The sequence below is a fragment of the Syngnathus floridae genome, chromosome 16 (genome assembly GCF_059516105.1).
Source record: "Syngnathus floridae isolate MCC-2025c chromosome 16, RoL_Sflo_1.0, whole genome shotgun sequence".
In the NCBI taxonomy this organism is placed as follows: Eukaryota; Metazoa; Chordata; class Actinopteri; order Syngnathiformes; family Syngnathidae; genus Syngnathus; species Syngnathus floridae.
The window spans coordinates 3585555-3602525 of NC_142428.1; the positions used below are offsets into that span (position 1 = coordinate 3585555).

Below are 16971 nucleotides of genomic sequence, written 5' to 3' on the forward strand. Positions count from 1 at the left end.
CTTTGTTAGACGCCCCCGGGTGTAGATGGACGGGGGGTTTTGGTGCCCATGCGGGGTATCCATCTCCTCGCTGGGGACTCGAACCTCCGCCGCTTTGCCTTTGAAACCTCTCCCGTCTGGTGACTGGTGAGCCATACGAGCGCTTAGAGCTTTGTAAGTGACTCCATTGTCGGGGGCAGATTGAGAGGAAAAAGGAAAAAGAGGGTCGGGTGGGACGGGGAGGGGGTGCGGCAAGCCCTCGGGACAGAGGAGCAAGGTGAAACAAAAAAGTCTGCTTCTGTGGTCTGAAGAGGCCAGGAACCCATCAAAGGCCCATGTGCTGACCTGCGGCCTTTGTCCGGCGGACAGCCCTGGCTTCATTTAACCTCTCTCCGGAGGTGAGCTATACACAATCCACCCTCGTGCCCTATGGGAACACCCCACCCCCCGACTCCCCCTCACCTGGGACACTGCAGGTGAAAGTGGATGGGCGGGGTTCCAAATGCTCATCGTCCCGACCTGTCAGGTATACGCCGCAAAGGTAGATGAACCCTCTGTGTGTCCAATCCCGGATGCCCGGCGGCCGAGTCTTACCCTGCGACAACGGCCCCCACCTTCCGGATACCCGGCGGCCGAGTCTTACCCTGCGGCCTTCGTAGTCTCTACTCTGGCGGTGAAGCGCTTACCTGGAGGATGGTAAACCTCAGCTATGTGGCAGACAAAGGTGAACTTAGTGGAGATCGCCACCATTGTTGAGTTCTGGGAAGGTGAATCGTTTGAATCGTCTGTAATGAGTCGCTGAATAGAGTGGATTTTGCTGCTGTGTGGGATCTTGTAAAACGACCACCAATCTGCCTTTTGTACCACACGCATAAAAGGATCTTTCTTGTAAATCTTGAACTTTTACATCCGTCTAAACTGTACCACGGTATATGTCTTGTGATTGGCTAGTGACCGATCCTGATCACCTTTGACCCAAAGTCAGTCTGTGGTATCCAGCTCAATCACGACCTTGATGAGCTCAAGCGCTAAAGAAAATGGATGGAACAAAAAAGCTATTCTGGTGTCGGGGAGGAGGAAGGGGGGGGTCAGGTGAAAATGACGGAGTACCTGGTACTGGCACTGTGGAAAGGAATCGCGGACCAAATTGTCCCGCTTTCATTAGAGCGCTGAGTGAAGCCTCTGCCTAGCCGTCGATTCCCAAGACTCTCGGATAACAAGTGGCTTCCCACACTGAGGCTTTCTGTTTTCCCTCTCCTCACCAATAAAACCAGGCCGGGACGGACTTTAGAGGGAGACGACGGTGCAGCAAGGGCCAGGGAAAGGGGACCCCTGCTGTGGTCTGCTGTTATCTGTCATTTTGAGGGTAGAGGGGGGGCACAATGAATGGCTGCCGACAAGGCATTTTAGGATGGCTGCGATAAGATATCCCACCCCTGGTGTCTGACCCCTCTAGCAGGTTAACTGTCCCTCTAAGAGCTGGTACTGAAAGACAAAGTTCTTGGGCCAGTCTGTCAAAAACTCGAGTGAAAGCGGATGATGCAGGACAAAAATATTCGGTGGCCATTTTAGTCTGCCTTCGTCATGGTGGTGAATTTTGATGAGTCGCCATAACAAATGAAACTCCAAGAAGTCCAAGAAGGGAAGAGCTTGAAAGAATGTAAGGCAATAGATGCAAATTCTATTCAGCTTGAGTTTTTTTTTTTTCCCGGTCCGTGCAGCTGTGTTGGGAATGTCGGGTTTGCGTGAGGAGGCCCAGTCGCGGCGGTCACGATGCAAACATGCGCACACTGAGGTTGGCCCATTTATTTCGTTGCACTTGTTTAACCAGCTGCCCTCTGTGCTCCACGAGAAATGTCTACTCTCGACCGCCATGGCAACTATAAAAACAATAAAAAACACAGTGGGGCTTTATTTTAAAACAAAAATGGTGGAAATGCTCACAATAGAATTGAAATCTGTTGGCTCCAGAGCACCCGAGTCGTCGTGCGTGTGCGCGCTGATAAACCGTGACCTCCGGCTCATGCCGCAAGTGCGCTAATGGTCACCGCGAGCGAGCCGGAGGTGTTTGCGCCTCTAAATGGACGAGGTATTTTTATCCTCGCGCACACAGACGAGCAGTGTGTGTCACATCTGGGCGCACCGCAGGGTGAGCGGGGCGGCTGCGGGTTGGCACGTAGCGCTGGCACTGCTCAAGTTCCTGATAGCTTTCTTTGAAGTTCTTTTTTGCACCCCCCCAACCCCCTTAAAAGCACCATGCACCCCCTCTACTCCCTCCCGCCTTCCTTCACACACTCACAGCAGGAAATTGCATTCTGTCCTCCCGCCATGGCAGATAAATGAGGCAGGGGAGTGGCTGTACACTGTCACCAACCGAGCTGGCCTGTCTCTGTGCTGTGTTAGCCGCGTGCGCTGTTAGCCGCGTCAACACGCTGTCAGCGAAGCCTGTTTCGCACAAATTGACCGCCAGATTCTTTTACACAGCGAAGCGAGATTTTGCCACAAATTTGTACGCTCTTACACCGCAACATGGCATCATCCTCAGATCTTTTGATGCTAATGTCTGCTATGAGCTAAAATGCTAATGAATAGCTTGTCCCCATTAACTCTGCTTCTAAATGCCTCCACATTGTCAGCTGTAGTATGACACATTGTAAGTTAGCGTTAGCATCAGACAAAGATTTCAACACACGTCGCGTGTCGACTAGCGTGTCACATCAGATGACATCATGGTCCGAAGACATTGTCTGGGAATGTCGTTGAGAAAATTAGCGAGGCACGCAACGGGCACGGTGGCCACCGCAAATGTGCAGGATGTGTCCCTGTGAGCGTGTGTTCCTTAAGTGTGAGATCATGTTTTGTATGGACCATAGGTACGTCTTGACGTCATTCGCTTATGTGTAAGGTGCTGGCCGTGAGCCAGAACGTTGCCAAAATATTTGATTAGTCCGCCCGCCGCTGGAAAATGAGTTACAGCTCGTAAGGTGATGTCACTCAGAGCAAAAACCCAACGGTACCACCCCACCCACTATGACGACCTCAGTACCGGAGGGGACCCGTTACTGGTGCTCGACTGTTGACTGCAGAAAGCGTCTAAGTCATTTTCCATGTCTGAGTAAATGCTCTTAAGTGCTTTAAAATTGTTGAGATACTTAAATTGCCTCATTCTTCAGGGGTCCCTTGGTTAATGTTAGGGTGGCGTACGTCTACCTGCCAGTTTTGGGGTGCTGAAATAATGCAGTCTGCAAGGTGTTGCAGGTTCTGGTCAATCATTTGTGCTCTGCTTAATGTTTTCTAACATCTCATGAGCCCCAAAAATAAGGTTCAGTTCTTGAGGGGTTTTTTTTCCCCCCCGTAATGGAGGTCAAAGTACTTTGGGTGTTGACTTTTGAAAATGCAAAAGCGAAAAAAAGAATTCGGCAAGTGTGTAGACATCTCAAGTGGACTTAAAATAGGCATGGTATGATTCTGATTCAGAAAATTTTATTTCTCCCTGTGGAGTAATTATGGGACGTAAGCTTTTGGAAGAGGGTCCCCCCATGCCCTCTTGTAGAAAAGTCTATCAAATTGGCTTTTAGATGCGTTTCAACCCCGCCCCCCCCTTTCCCTTAATCCGCTGCTACAACCGGCAGCGCGCCTCACACACCATCACACTCTCCAGTCATCCTTCATGTGCTGAGTGAAGAGAACAAGGACACCATGTGGCCCCCCCTAACTGCGTAACACACAACACATGCCCCTGGCCCCCCCATTACCCAGCGTTGCCACCGCCCCCTCCTGACCCTTCATCCTCCGCTGAGCTGTAGCAGAGACCCCATACACATCAGCGGACTCCTGATTGACAGGCCATGAAGATACACCAACATGGTCTCCATTTAGCTCAAGTACCGCGTCGCCATCACCTCGGACACACACACACCTCCTGCCGCCCCCCCTGCTCCTCCCAGGGTCCCGGGAGAAAACACACTTGAGCCGAAGTGTTTCGGAGCAGGATGTTTCCTGGGGAGAAAAGGTTTCGTCTCGGGTCAGCGTGCAATGCGGCGATGGAGGGTGGATTTTCACAAGGATGTAAGGGGGGGGGGGGATTGGAGTGGTTGTTTGATGAAGCAGGTAGGGTGCAACTGGATGGAGGGGGAGTGGGCGGTGGGTGGAAGTGGGTCGTTATGGACTTTGGAGAGGAGCGGCGGCCCGAACGGATGGGGGGTGAGGGGGGGGGGGGTGTTTAGCCCTAAGAGGAAACATTAGCAAAGCGAGGAGGAAAAGCTGCCAAATTAACTTCTCACCCTTTCAATCACACCCCTGAGAGTAGCCGCTCCGCTTTTTCTTCTCGACTGACGTGACGCCGATGCTTTGAAGGGAGTGGATACCGTCTCATCCTTGGCACACGCTGTTCGCAAATCGGCCAAAACACTTTCAGGACCTCCTGTATCAATATTTGATCCAGTTAGATTGAGAATGGAATAGAATGGAAGAACCCAGGAATTGTTGACCTGACTATTAAGTACAGCACGGCTCAGTTCAGAATGATGAAATCGGAATTTTTTTAGAGAACTTCATTCTACGACTTTTTACATCCCCGTAAACTGACGCCAACGTGACGTCCATCCTGGAACTATGCGGTGCCACAAAGACAAACAATCCCTTTTTGCACTCCATTATTGGCCGTCCACTCCCGCCAGCCCATTACTATGTTCATCCTCTCAACGTTTGACAGGTGGAAGTACAACGTCGGGCTTTATGTTTTAATTATAAAGAATTCCAGATGTGAAGGATGGGGAGGGGCAAGGGGATTCATAAATTAAAAGCAGAGCTACTCAAATGTCTTTTTTTTTTTTTTTTTTTTTCAAAGGGACCAAGCAGGTCAGCATCTGCTTCTCATTGCAGCCAATGTTATTAGGACTACAGAAAAAGGCCGAGTCCTACGTCTGGCCCCTCAATAATTGACACTATTAAATGTGCCTAAACAGATTTAGAGCATCCAGAAAAGTTGCGTTTGTCTTCCGCGATGACTCTAATCATCTATTTTCAGATGGGAACAGAATTGAAGCGATCTGGTGCATGATAGCGAGAGCCTAGCAGGAAGCCAAAAATGTGCGCAGGAAAAAAATACAAAAGGGGGAAGAAAAAAAAAGGGGTGGGGTGAGCCATGTGCAGGAATTTAGCATGGGGCTAAAGCTGGAGCGATGTGAGCAGACAACAAATGGATGGCATTAGAAAAGCAGCATGAGAAACCTTCTGATCCACTCGGGTGTTTTTTTTTTTTTTCTTTCTTCATGCTGGATTCTTGATCGAAACAATGTGCTCGCACCATAATTTAGTAGGAAATGATACCAAAAAAAAAGAGAAGCAACTGTGCCTGTAGCAACAAGGTCCCCAAAAATGGTGGAATAACAGTCAACATGGCCAGCATGCTGACAACTGCTATGATTGCAAAAGTGTGCACACCCTCTTATGTGGCTGTGTTCAGAATGACCCAATCACAGTCAAGCTCATGTTAAACATGACACGTCATCATTTAAAGGAGACGTCAAGTCAAAAATATTCTTCACGATTATATGTACTATGACATCACAGTTGCTCAGGGTTCATACGACGACCAATCACGGCTCACCTGTTTTCTGAGTTTGGTCATGTGACCTTGAGAAACGTGTTCAAAAACATAATATCAAGGGAGATGACTTTTCCATACAAGATGTTTAGATGGTAAAACCCAAGATGAACTTCACCGAACGAAGCTCAAACACATTGTTTTAATTCCCAGGTTGCATGTTTTGTAGAGCTTCTGAAGGTGTCTTCACAAATCTCCCTCAGTCGTCCCCTGAAGACCGCTAAGGCATCCTGTCATGTGATGATGAAGAGCGGCAACAGCGTGCGCAGGTGTTGGGCTGTTAAAAGCAGACCCAAGTAGTTCCCAACGTCGACATAAAACGCTCATGGAGGCAGACAGCGGAAATGAGAGGATGTCTATGAGATACAAAAGAAAAAGAGAGGGAAAGTGGTGGAGAAGAACGGGAAAGGGAGGGGGGGTCCAACCAAAAGGAGAGGTGAGGGTAAGCGCCTTTGTGGATCATTGGCAGATAATGGGCTCATTAGGTCAAACGTAGCTTAGGAAGGCTCCAAACAAATAGAAACGGTCGCCGGAGGTGGGACAAAGATATAATGAGGCCCCTCTTAGCCACCATTTGGATAATGGAATGGACTCAACACACGCAACGATACGCCGCAGTTTCGTAAACAATTCATCAAAAAGAGCCTTCAAGCTCCCAGATGAAATTTATTGACCAACACTGAGAAGAAGAGAGCTAGCTTAATGCTAATTGTATTTGCCGTTTAGGTGTTTGTGGCTATGGTAGACTTATTGGTTAGGGTCATTGTTGGGTTAGCGTGAGCGGTTAGCGTTGGTTTGGGAAAAAAATATGTACAGGATAAAACGTTAGCAAGCGTACACAGAAGCTAACCACTGCTAATGATTCTAAATCTCTGCATTTGGCTTGGTTGTTCTCTTTATATATATATTTTTTTTACGCTAACATCTGATATCCATTAGAATAATGGCGACGGATATTTGCGCGGCATCCTTCAGTGGCTGTCCTATAAAAGAAAAAAAGCAACAAAGGACACGATCAAAGAAATGAAGTTGTTCACACTCCCGAGCGTTTCCACCACATCTTACGACGTGACTACGTGAGTATGAATCTTCACCAATTCGACTCGGTTTTTTTTTTTTCTCTCTCACAGATTTACATGTGGCAAACTTGAGGAACATGTGGGCCTCCAACAATACATCAACCCGCCTCTCTGGTGTGAAGTATGCCCGTCCGTAGGAGTCCCCCCTCCGTTCCCCTCTGGGCCATTCTGTACAAACATTCCAACACTGTGTCTGTATTCCCAGGGAACCTCGCTCAGATAAGTCAAGCCTGACAGTGTGAAACATCATCCGAGATGGGCGAGAACACATGTAGGTCTCCGTGTAGAGGTCCTCAGGGCGGAGTGCTCTCCTTGGAAATGATGCAGGAGGAGTAAAGAGTGTAGTTTTAATTTGGAGCAAAACAGTACATGCAGTAATCTGACAAAATTCAAAAATAGAATCAGTATTGATCTCTTTCAATCAAGATCCCCCACAACAGTCAAACCCAGACAGGGCTGAACATGTTGAGCAATTCCATCCATTTTTTTTTTTTAGTAAATATTAACTTCCACATTGTGCCTTTTAATGAGCATCACTCACTTTCGCCCTGAAAATAAACAAAGCGGACAGCCGCCGAGTGCTAAGTGCCACGTAGATTAATGAGGTGTGTGTCACGCTGCCCCTCTCTTCATCCCTCTGTTTGTCTGTGTGTGTATGGGGGGGTGGGGGTCGAGGCAAACTAACATGCTCAAGTAAACAAAAAGCAGTGAAGACAGCAGGGAGACTCTCACTTTTGCTTCTACTTAGTGTCAACACTCCTTTTTAGAGCCTCATTTAAATAACTGCAAAAAAAAAAAAACAGCTCTTGCAAAGTAAGACATGCACTTAAGACAATAGAGTCCATTATTCAATTTAGTTAAGATAGCGCCTCACATCATGAAGGTGCGTGACCAGTCGGCAGGCAGGCAGACCTGGGGCTCCGGTGGATATCAGACGTTGCATGACAATGGGTCTGCTCGCCCCGGAGGAGGTCGTTACTATGGGGTGAAGCGGGACCGACAAGCGGCTGGCACCTGGGAACCAGACATTCAGGAAGGGGAGGGGCAGGGGGGGGCAAGCTTCATCCATTACCTCCCCACCTTGATATTAGTGGAAGCGAATAGGGGGGGTGAAAAACACACATTACATCATGGAGAGTGCAGCAAAGGAGGGGTGAAAGGTGAAGGATTCAGGAGTAAATGAGTCATGACCAACACTAAAGGGCTTGGACAAGGTTGCTTGAACACACACAAACACACACACACGTGGAAAATCATGTTTGCCGTTGTGAAAATCCTTTCACTTGATTCTTAGATTTCCCAGCTAATCTGCTGAGATTTTACGCCCCTAAAGGTTGCCAGAGTAGAACAGGTTTATCCTCGAGGAGACTGGGGGCGCTGCAGGAAGGTGGAGATGATGGAGTGTAATTCTGCTGTGTCCAAAGATAAGCAAGGTTAGGTGTGTGTTTATATGATTTGGGTACAAATTTTATCCAAGAGGAGACTGAGGGCAGCTTGAATATGGGGCACTGCAGCAAAGTGGAGATGGTGGAGTGTCCACAGTTTAGGTTAGCGTGTGTGGGATTTTTTTTTTTTCTAATTTCTGCCAAGGAAAAAAGTGAAACGGTGCAGAAAAGTGAGGACTGTGGAGTGTAACGGCACTTTGGTTTTGATCCAGGACAAAACACCCACACAGAATCCCGTTTGTGGTTGCGCAAGTCCTCCAACATTGCATTTGATTGTTACAAATTTCCTTGCTAATCTGTCGAGATTTCCCGCACGCCTCGAACACGACACGCCTCTAATGCTTGCCAGAGGTAAAGATTTAGCTGCGAAAAATTTGAAAAAAATAGTGGCCTTTTATGTTGCTGTTGCTTTTTGGTAGGCTGCCAACTCTCGTTTGAAAATACAGTAATTTGCGAGTGGAATTTAAACAGGCCAAATTGCTTCCCCTTCGCTAACAATGTGGCAAAAGGAGAGTTAGCCATGTGCGCTTGGTCAGCGTCGCCCGGCTTAACTACGAGTGACACATTTGGCCTTCAAACGTGCTCTACAAATTTCGATCCAAAAGCGGATTTGGGAAAGCGAGAAAATGGGGCACTGCATCAAAGTGGAGACTGTGGATGATAATACCAGCGGAACAGGACAAGCTAATATTAATATATGTGCTTATTTTGATCATTTCGAACTGTCATTCCATTATGAGGCTGCACCAGGTATCTCATCACGAGGAGGTCAAGCTGCTAGGTCACCAAACTGGGTCAACTTGTCAACTTTTTGTCTTGAGCCTTTTATTTTTTTTTTACTTTCCAAACACAATGAAGAAAACCGAAGGATATATGTCGAGACGCTTGGTTGCATTTTCAACTGCTGTCTATTGGAGCGGAGACATCAAGCGCATTCCAAGAGACCCAGGGCCCAATTACGGGCAGATGAAGGGCAAGTTGTCTTTGTCTAAGAACAAAGGCAACAAGTGACAAGGGTGCTCTTTAACGGGAGAGCTCTATAAGGACAGCAGAGGAGGGGGAGAGAGGTGAGCAGCTGGTTATAAATATCTATTGGCTCACTTACTGGAAGGAAAATGGGCACTTTGTTGCTCATCCACTCATGCAGGTGCTTGCAAATCATGACTAACCACTAATGTTTTACAACAACCTTCCAATCTCTTAATTCAAAACCATTCCAACGTCAAAATAGGAAGCTCATTCAGAACGTCTGTGCAACTGTTAATAAAAATGATAATAAAAATGCTAGCTCACACAGAAGATCTCACAAATTTCCTTTTTTTTTTTTTCAATGAATACAAAAATGTTAGAGCCACCTTAATTTCAGAATTTCTCAACTAAACCTTTTTCAAAACATTTTCATCAACAGGATCATTAACATTTAAATGTGAAAAATACTCAAAGTGGGGAGATATGTTAATTTATTATCACTATTAAAGTGTGATCTCCTGATCCAACATTTTAAGTCGTTTCTGATAGTCCATCTGTTTTTAAGAGTTTTTCCCAAAAAACAACAACATGGTTTTACAACTTTCTCGTGTTTTGTAGCTAAAGCTGATGAACATCATTAAAAACGGTCTTTGTCGACATCTAGCGGACAAGCGTGTTACTGTCACGATTTGTTGGGTTTTGTCGCCATCTCGTGGACAAAACACGATAGCATACGTTCGCGTGATTTCGACGTGCGCGCTCTCGCGTCAATGCGTCAGCTGTCAAGGTTAGAACGCGCACCACTGGGCTGGCTCCACTGACAATGGACTACAACGTCCACCTATACGGCGTTTGACTGTTGCGGAAGAAACTCCACGAGGACGTTTGAAAGTATCAAACTGCTCGCCAGGCTGGATGAAAGCACCTCGAGGATACCAGTTAAAAGAAAAGGTTTGAAGAGAGAGACAACCGTAATAAGATAGCCTCGGGCTTCTACCGGCTTCGTTAGCCGCGGCTAGCCCGTTAGCTACCTAGCTAGAGTGATGCTAAGTGAACGCAAATAGTTATGAACAATAATGACTTAACGTCTTTGAAAGAGAAACTATGTCATCTGGGGGGAGTGACGGCGGTTAATAACAACAACCATCAAACGTGGCACTCGGTTGGTAGTAATGCGTGCGAGTGCTGTCAAGACATGAGCCCCATGAACGAAACCGAGATGTCATCCGTCCAGCCCGGACTCGGGGCGCCGGACGACCGGGACGGGCTCCGGCTGCGAGAAGATCTCGACTGCACACCTGCCACCTCATTCTACTTAGGCGACGTTAACGGCGAGGGCCCGCTATTCGAGAGACGGAAGCGGTCGCGATCCAACATTTCCAGGCACCACTTCAGCGAAGTGGTGGCTGAGTTAGGTCCCGAGGAGGTGCGCTGGTTCTACAAGGAAGACAAGAAGACGTGGAAGCCATTCGTGGGACATGATTCGCTTAACATCGAGCTCATGTATCGGAAATACATCGAGCTCCATCCCGGTGCTGGAAGTCTCCCAGTGGACGTCCAGGAGGTGGACATCGAAATACCGACGGAAACGCGGACCATGGACGTCCTCGGAGACCGGGGGTCCTTGGACACATCTACGCCGTCCATGAGCACGGATGAGAGGGACACTGATGTCCACGTGCAACCTGTCTGTGTTCGGGGCGGACTTTATGAAGTGGACGTCAGAGAGAGAGGATGCTATCCTGTTTATTGGAAGCGTAAGTATCCCCGAGATACTGTGAGCGGTTTTTGGGAAGGGATTAATATCTATGTTCCATAGATGAACTGATGAAGTAACACAAACACACAACGTTGCGTAATCTCACCTGTTCACCTTATCAGACAAACAAGCCCGCCCTGCACATATTTGTCATTGTTATGATGTTTCCCTGTCTGCAGCCCATCTATGACACTCTTATCATGTTTGTGCTTCTACATCCATTTCATCCGTCACCTCCTAAAGACGCCGACAGCTCGTTTAAATATTATTTGAGCCACATTCTTGTAATTAATTGCAGCAGCAGACTGATTAATGTGCGCGACTCTGTAATCACATCTGACCCAACTCCATAAGCCACTGAGACTTGGCCCTGCTGGATTTGTCTGGGTTGAATTACAATCAAGCCAAACCAGAAAAGTAGTGATGTAACCTATTTTTATTATTTCGTAGAATGGCACGGTTGTTGATGCTAGTTGTCCAGCTTCTGATCATTTCGGTTTCTTTTGCAGAGCAAGACCACATTCCTGTGTTGCGAGGCCAGTGGTTCATCGACGGCACGTGGCTGCCCCTAGAGGAGGACGAGGGCGATCTTATCGAATGCGAGCACCTCAGTCACTTTCGCGGGCAGCAGACGCAGGACACCTTCGACGCCAGCGACGTGGTCGTCCGGACCGTCGACAGCAAAGACGGTGAGTCGTGACTGGATACGTACTTTAGCTTATCCGTGATGGCAAATAGGAAAATTGCGGCATAATGGTGATTCAGTCAAATAAATTTGCCTCCATTTTCGGTAGCTTCTAATACGCCATGGAGCATTTATTGGCTTTCAAAGCCAAATGGACCCCCCCCAGCTCATTTCCTGTGCACTCAGCAGGTCTCCTCGACAGCCGAGGCCGAGGAAAACGCCGCTGACGTTTACACAAATGCGCTTGCCTGCACTGGAATCAATCATGTCGTCGCGTCTAATATTCCAAAACTGCTGAATTGACTTAACGAAAATGCCTTAATTAGGCCTTTTAAAATGTCCAACGCAAATATCTTGTCAATGGCCGTGGCACGGCACTCACTCTCTCTTGGTTGTTAGTCCTCTCCCACCTGCCCCCTTTCTACCTGCCCTTTCTGTTCAAATGGAGCGGCTATCAGACCAGCCCTAGAACAACATGTCACAAGCGCAAACGCTGCCAAGGTACTGTAACATAAAAAAAAAAAAAAATGACCAGTAGTTCTTTTAAGTCTCTTCACCCTAACCCACTAGCTTCTATCCTCTCTAGAGACTAGATTCTCCTTTATTTTCAATCGTTTAGCTGAAACCGGGACTAGTTGCTAGAACTTCCCCCTTGTGTGCCGTGACCTCGAGTGACCTGTGGAGCAGACGCTTAGCTGTAGTGGAAATCTGAATGTATGAAGCATGTTTGGTAAGCCACGAACATGTGAATCGCTCCGAACCTTCTTCCGCATGCTAAGACAAGATAGCCTAGCTTCCGGCTCATGGTTTTGTTGTCAATCCCGTGGGCGCTTTTCCTTCCAGCCTTCCTTTCACAATGCAAAAAAATCTCGCACTGTAAAACAGGAAGCGCACAAGCCTCCAAAACAATCTCTCGGCCGATTATGTCATCATTTGCATGTCAAATCAGCATCCGACTGAGGAAGCTGAATCTAATCTCCATTCAAGGCCTTGTGAGTTCCTTTTGCAGTGATGCGGGGCTGCATTCATTTCCCCTCAAGTCTTGCATCTCGTATCACGGAAAGCCTCAGTTTCTGTTTTCAGTCAAAGATTCCTCATCAGACAAAGTTTGAGAAATAATCCAAACCAGGTGGCGCTCTTTGAATGTTCTGAACTGCTGGTGGTGTTCTCTGTATTGTAGTATTAATCGTGTGGGAAATAATTCATCAACCAAATTGACGATCATTATGCCCATCATTTGTTACGTAACGGGTCCAAAGCATCTGGATTCTGCTTCTGTTTTGCTTTGTGTGAAATTGCCAGTGCCGCCAAAGTCCTTCAACCCGTTCTTCAGACTTTCATTCTCCAAATGGTTTTAATGCTGTAGAAGGGCAGAAGCTTTGGACCGCTGCCAAAGTCTCCCATCAATCTCATCTCCATGATCCTTCTGCTGCAGTTCAGAACATCCAAAGGGGCAGTGGGGCAGTTTCTTTCTCTCCCTTTTGTGTGGTTCTCACTTCCTCTTGTGCAAGAACATAAATACTAGACTCGACTCCTTGTGCAAGCACGACAAAAAAAAATGCATCAATGACTTACTTGCTTCTAATTTACTTCCAAGTGCAAAGCAAGATTTTGTAATATGCCTTCATGCAGCCATCCACAGCTTGAAGCTGAGTCGGACCCACGTGGACTGGCACAGCGTGGACGAGGTCTACCTCTACAGTGACGCCACCACATCGAAAATCGCTCGCACCGTCACGCAGAAACTGGGCTTCTCTAAAGGTTTGAGACGGTCACACAATCTATGGTGTGAAACGGCACGCTCAACCCGAACGTGTTCTCCCTCAGCATCCAGCAGCGGAACCCGGCTACACCGCGGTTACGTGGAGGAGGCCTCTCCGGAAGACAGACCCCCGCGGACCACGCACATTGTTTTTGTGGTCCACGGCATCGGACAGAAGATGGACCAGGGACGTATCATCAAAAACACGGGAATGTGAGTTTTGGCACGCTTTTGCATTTCCTGTAAAGCTGACATGACCTCCTGACCTTTCGAAAACCCTGCTCTAGCTAAACCGAGGTGTGCTTCTGTCCGCCCGTCGCTTGAGGCTTAGCTCAGCGGGTAAAGGCGAGCCGCGTCGCACCTTAAGCCGTACTAGCGGCTCCATGGGGATTACCGTCAACAAACAGCTTGCTCAGGAAAGAGGAAACGTGAAAAAGTAAAACTCCTTTCTATCTACATCCCATCTGCTGCTCTTCAGGTTGCGGGAAGGTGTGAGGAAGATGGAGGAGAAGCACTTTTCCGAGCACAATGATGAGCATGTGGAATTCCTTCCCGTGGAGTGGCGCTCCAAACTGGCCCTAGATGGAGGTTCGTCTCTCCAAACAATACGAAACGAGCAATACCGAGTCCGTGATGACACGACGTTGCTTAAGAATTGTGCGTCGTCTTTGTATAGATACGGTGGACTCCATTACGCCGGATAAGTTGAGAGGCCTGCGAGACCTTCTCAACAGCAGCGCCATGGACATCATGTACTACAACAGTCCTCTCTACCGTGACGAGGTGAGCCGTGATGGCCAATTCCAGAAAACTGTAACGCCTTCCACGTGATGATTGTTTGATTCTTTTCCGATCAGATCACGAAAGGACTGACTCAGGAGTTGAATCGACTCTACAGCCTGTTTTGCTCGCGCAACCCCGATTTCGAGGAGGGGGGGGGCAAAGTGTCCATCGTGTCGCACTCGCTGGGTTGCGTGATCACGTACGACATCATGACGGGCTGGGACCCCGTGCGCTTCTGCATTCAGGAGCACCACGCCGTGGAGGAGGAGCTGCACAAGCACTGGACCTCGTACGAGGAGAGGCATCTCCTGGAGCAGCTGCGCTACACCAGGAACAGGTTTGCTTTGCATGAATTCAAAATAAATGCCAAAATATGACAAATATTGAGATCATGTTCAGCAACCCAGCGAGTCGGCGTATTTTCTATCTGATTACAGATTACGAGAGCTGGAGAATCAACTTTTAACACTGGAAGCCTCCAAACCGTCAGCACCTCCTGCTCTCAAATTTAAGGTTCGTACACGTCAATTCGGTTGTAGCCAAAATGGAAACGGTTGATGAAGTTTCATCTCTTATTCATGCTTAATATTTAAGGTGGAAAACTTCTTCTGCATGGGTTCTCCTCTGGCCGTCTTCCTGGCACTGAGGGGCACTCGGCCTGGCACCAGTTGCCACCAGGACCACATCCTTCCGACCTCCATCTGCAGCCGCCTCTTCAACGTCTTCCACCCGACGGACCCCGTGGTCAGTTGCTGCAATAGCAGCAAAAAAATACACAAAATTGGTTCCAGAACTTTTTTTCTGGTGTGTTATTATCTCCAATGTTCTGCTCTTTTTATCAGGCCTACAGACTGGAACCGCTCATCCTTAAACACTACAACAATGTTGCACCAGTGCAAATACACTGGTAAGATGTCTGTGGCAAGAACGTGTCATAAATGCATGTCCAGTGGATATAAAAAGTCTACACACCCTTTTTCATATTTCAGCTTTTTGTGATTTTAAAAAAAAAAATATGAGACCAAGTTATGTAAATATATTTTTCTGAATTCTTTTGCAGGTGTAGCGCCACCAACCCGGCGCCTTACGACGAATTGCGGCCCACTTTCCTCAACTTGACCAAGGAGCCCACGTCCGACACGGAGAGCATCCCCAGTCCCAGTACTTCTCCCGTCCTACCCCGGAGACACTACGGCGAGTCCATCACCAACTTAGGCAAGGCCAGCATCATGGGTAAGATGTTCTCCCAACCTTAGCACCCACTGCTTTCCTGCATGTCAAGCACTAAGGCTGACTTTCCTGTAGGAGCGGCGAGTATCGGGAAGGGCATCGGCGGCATCCTCTTCTCCCGCTTCTCTCGCTCCAACAGCCAACCCTCGGTCTCCGCGGCACTGGAGGGCGGCTCCAATGCTGAAGACAACGAGCAGCAGCATAAACGCACCGAGAGCCAGTCGGCGTATGGGCTCTCCACCATGGCCCCCCTCACCTCGCCCACTGCGGACGTGTCATGTGAGTTTATTCTATGGTCCGAAATGAAAGCTCAAAAAGACATCGCACCCACTGTGTGTGTTTTTGTGCGACCTCAGTGGAGCTGGAGCGCCGCATCGACTTTGAGCTACGCGAGGGCCTGGTGGAAAGTCGTTACTGGTCAGCCGTCACGTCCCACACGGGCTACTGGTGCTCGCACGATATCGCCCTCTTCCTGCTCACTTTCATATACCAGCAGAGGAAGACCCCCGCCGACCCAGGAGGAGATATCCCCGAACCTGACTGAATATCAATTCTGACTTTTACGCACACGGATATTTTTCTTACAATCTAGTTCTGTGAACCAATAAGCTGACTTCAATTAGTTTCATTCCAGTACAGTCAAACCTCCAAAGTGGAGCAAAACTTTAGAGGGGCCACCGTTATTACGTTTAGTGTAGACCTTGGAACTACTGTAGCTAATTAGCATAGCATCACTGCTTCTGTACATACAGCCAGTCTGAAGCCTTCGTGACACACCTGCCTGTTGGAATACGTTGGTTCGCTTTTTGAAACCATGCAGGATTTAAAGAGATGAAATGCAAAATTGGGGCATTATATTATTTTTAATCACCATTTGCAATTAGATTACTGCCAGTAACGGCTGACTGAGTCATCGACGGGACGTTAGAGTAGAAGTTATTACCATTTTGTGTTTTTGGGAGAGACGTCTAACCTCGCCAGCATGTTCAACGCACATATTTGTCCTTGAAAGTGACTTTTGAGAATTGAGCATGAAATGTTTGCTTCGGCCCAAAATAATCGACTTCCTGTCTTTTCGGGCATATGGCTTCTTGTGACCTTTTTGAGTCTACTCGTAGTACAAAATTTCATATCGCCAAGTGACATTGGCTTCAGGACTGAATTTCCGAAATCTCTTAGTCCATCTTAAAAGGAGTGAATCGGTTCTGTGCTGCTTCTTCACAAACAAGGGCTGACACACTGTTGTTTATTAGTGTCCTAGATCAATCACATGTTTTCTGTTGACTGAAAGCCACGCTGCCTTCCTGGAAGTTAAATCAAAGCACACCACTGGATTTTAACAATGATAGTATATTTTTTATGAACAAAGACACATGAAAGAAATTACTCCCTATTATGTTTATTATCAAGCAATAGATGCCATTAGATGGGCTGGAAAAGCGGGTGCGCATTTGAAGTTTGATTTGTGACCCCGCCCTGTGCAATAACAGCAACAAATGCCTGTAAATGGATCCTAACCTCCATCCAAAGCACTGTAACTATTTATTCTGTCATTAAAGGGCATTCCTTATTTTTGGAATACAATTTATTTTGGTTCTGTCAATTATTCAAATCAAAATGTATTCAGTTTTTCACCAGATTCATGCTCATTGTTAGTTAAGGAAATTGAACT

At 47.5% G+C, this 16971-nt stretch overlaps 2 protein-coding genes across 4 annotated transcripts in view; both read left to right on the top strand.

Annotated features, from left to right (window-relative positions):
- lclat1 (lysocardiolipin acyltransferase 1) overlaps positions 1-7684 on the top strand; it is a 54002-nt gene extending 46318 nt beyond the window's left edge. The window contains exon 13 of one of the 2 annotated variants that reach the window (XR_015863368.1): positions 6718-7684. The gene's annotated coding sequence lies outside the window, so the exon portion shown is untranslated. The remainder of the gene's footprint in view (positions 1-6717) is intronic. The other variant, XR_015863367.1, reaches the window with a different exon arrangement.
- A 2167-nt stretch (positions 7685-9851) lies between these two features.
- Positions 9852-16887, top strand: ddhd1a (DDHD domain containing 1a). 2 transcript variants are annotated; one of them, XM_088400234.1, is made up of 14 exons: positions 9852-10837; positions 11349-11528; positions 11924-12025; positions 13157-13285; positions 13352-13499; positions 13765-13874; positions 13963-14069; positions 14144-14406; positions 14507-14582; positions 14664-14813; positions 14912-14976; positions 15130-15302; positions 15375-15578; positions 15656-16887. In XM_088400234.1, exons 1-14 carry the CDS (start codon positions 10147-10149, stop codon positions 15841-15843), a joined length of 2586 nt encoding a protein of 861 aa, XP_088256360.1. In that variant the 5' UTR covers positions 9852-10146; the 3' UTR covers positions 15844-16887. The 2 variants fall into 2 exon arrangements, with proteins under 2 accessions (XP_088256360.1, XP_088256361.1); XM_088400235.1 differs by lacking the exon at positions 11924-12025 and having other exon boundaries at positions 9853-10837.
- The last annotated feature ends 84 nt before the right edge of the window (positions 16888-16971 follow it).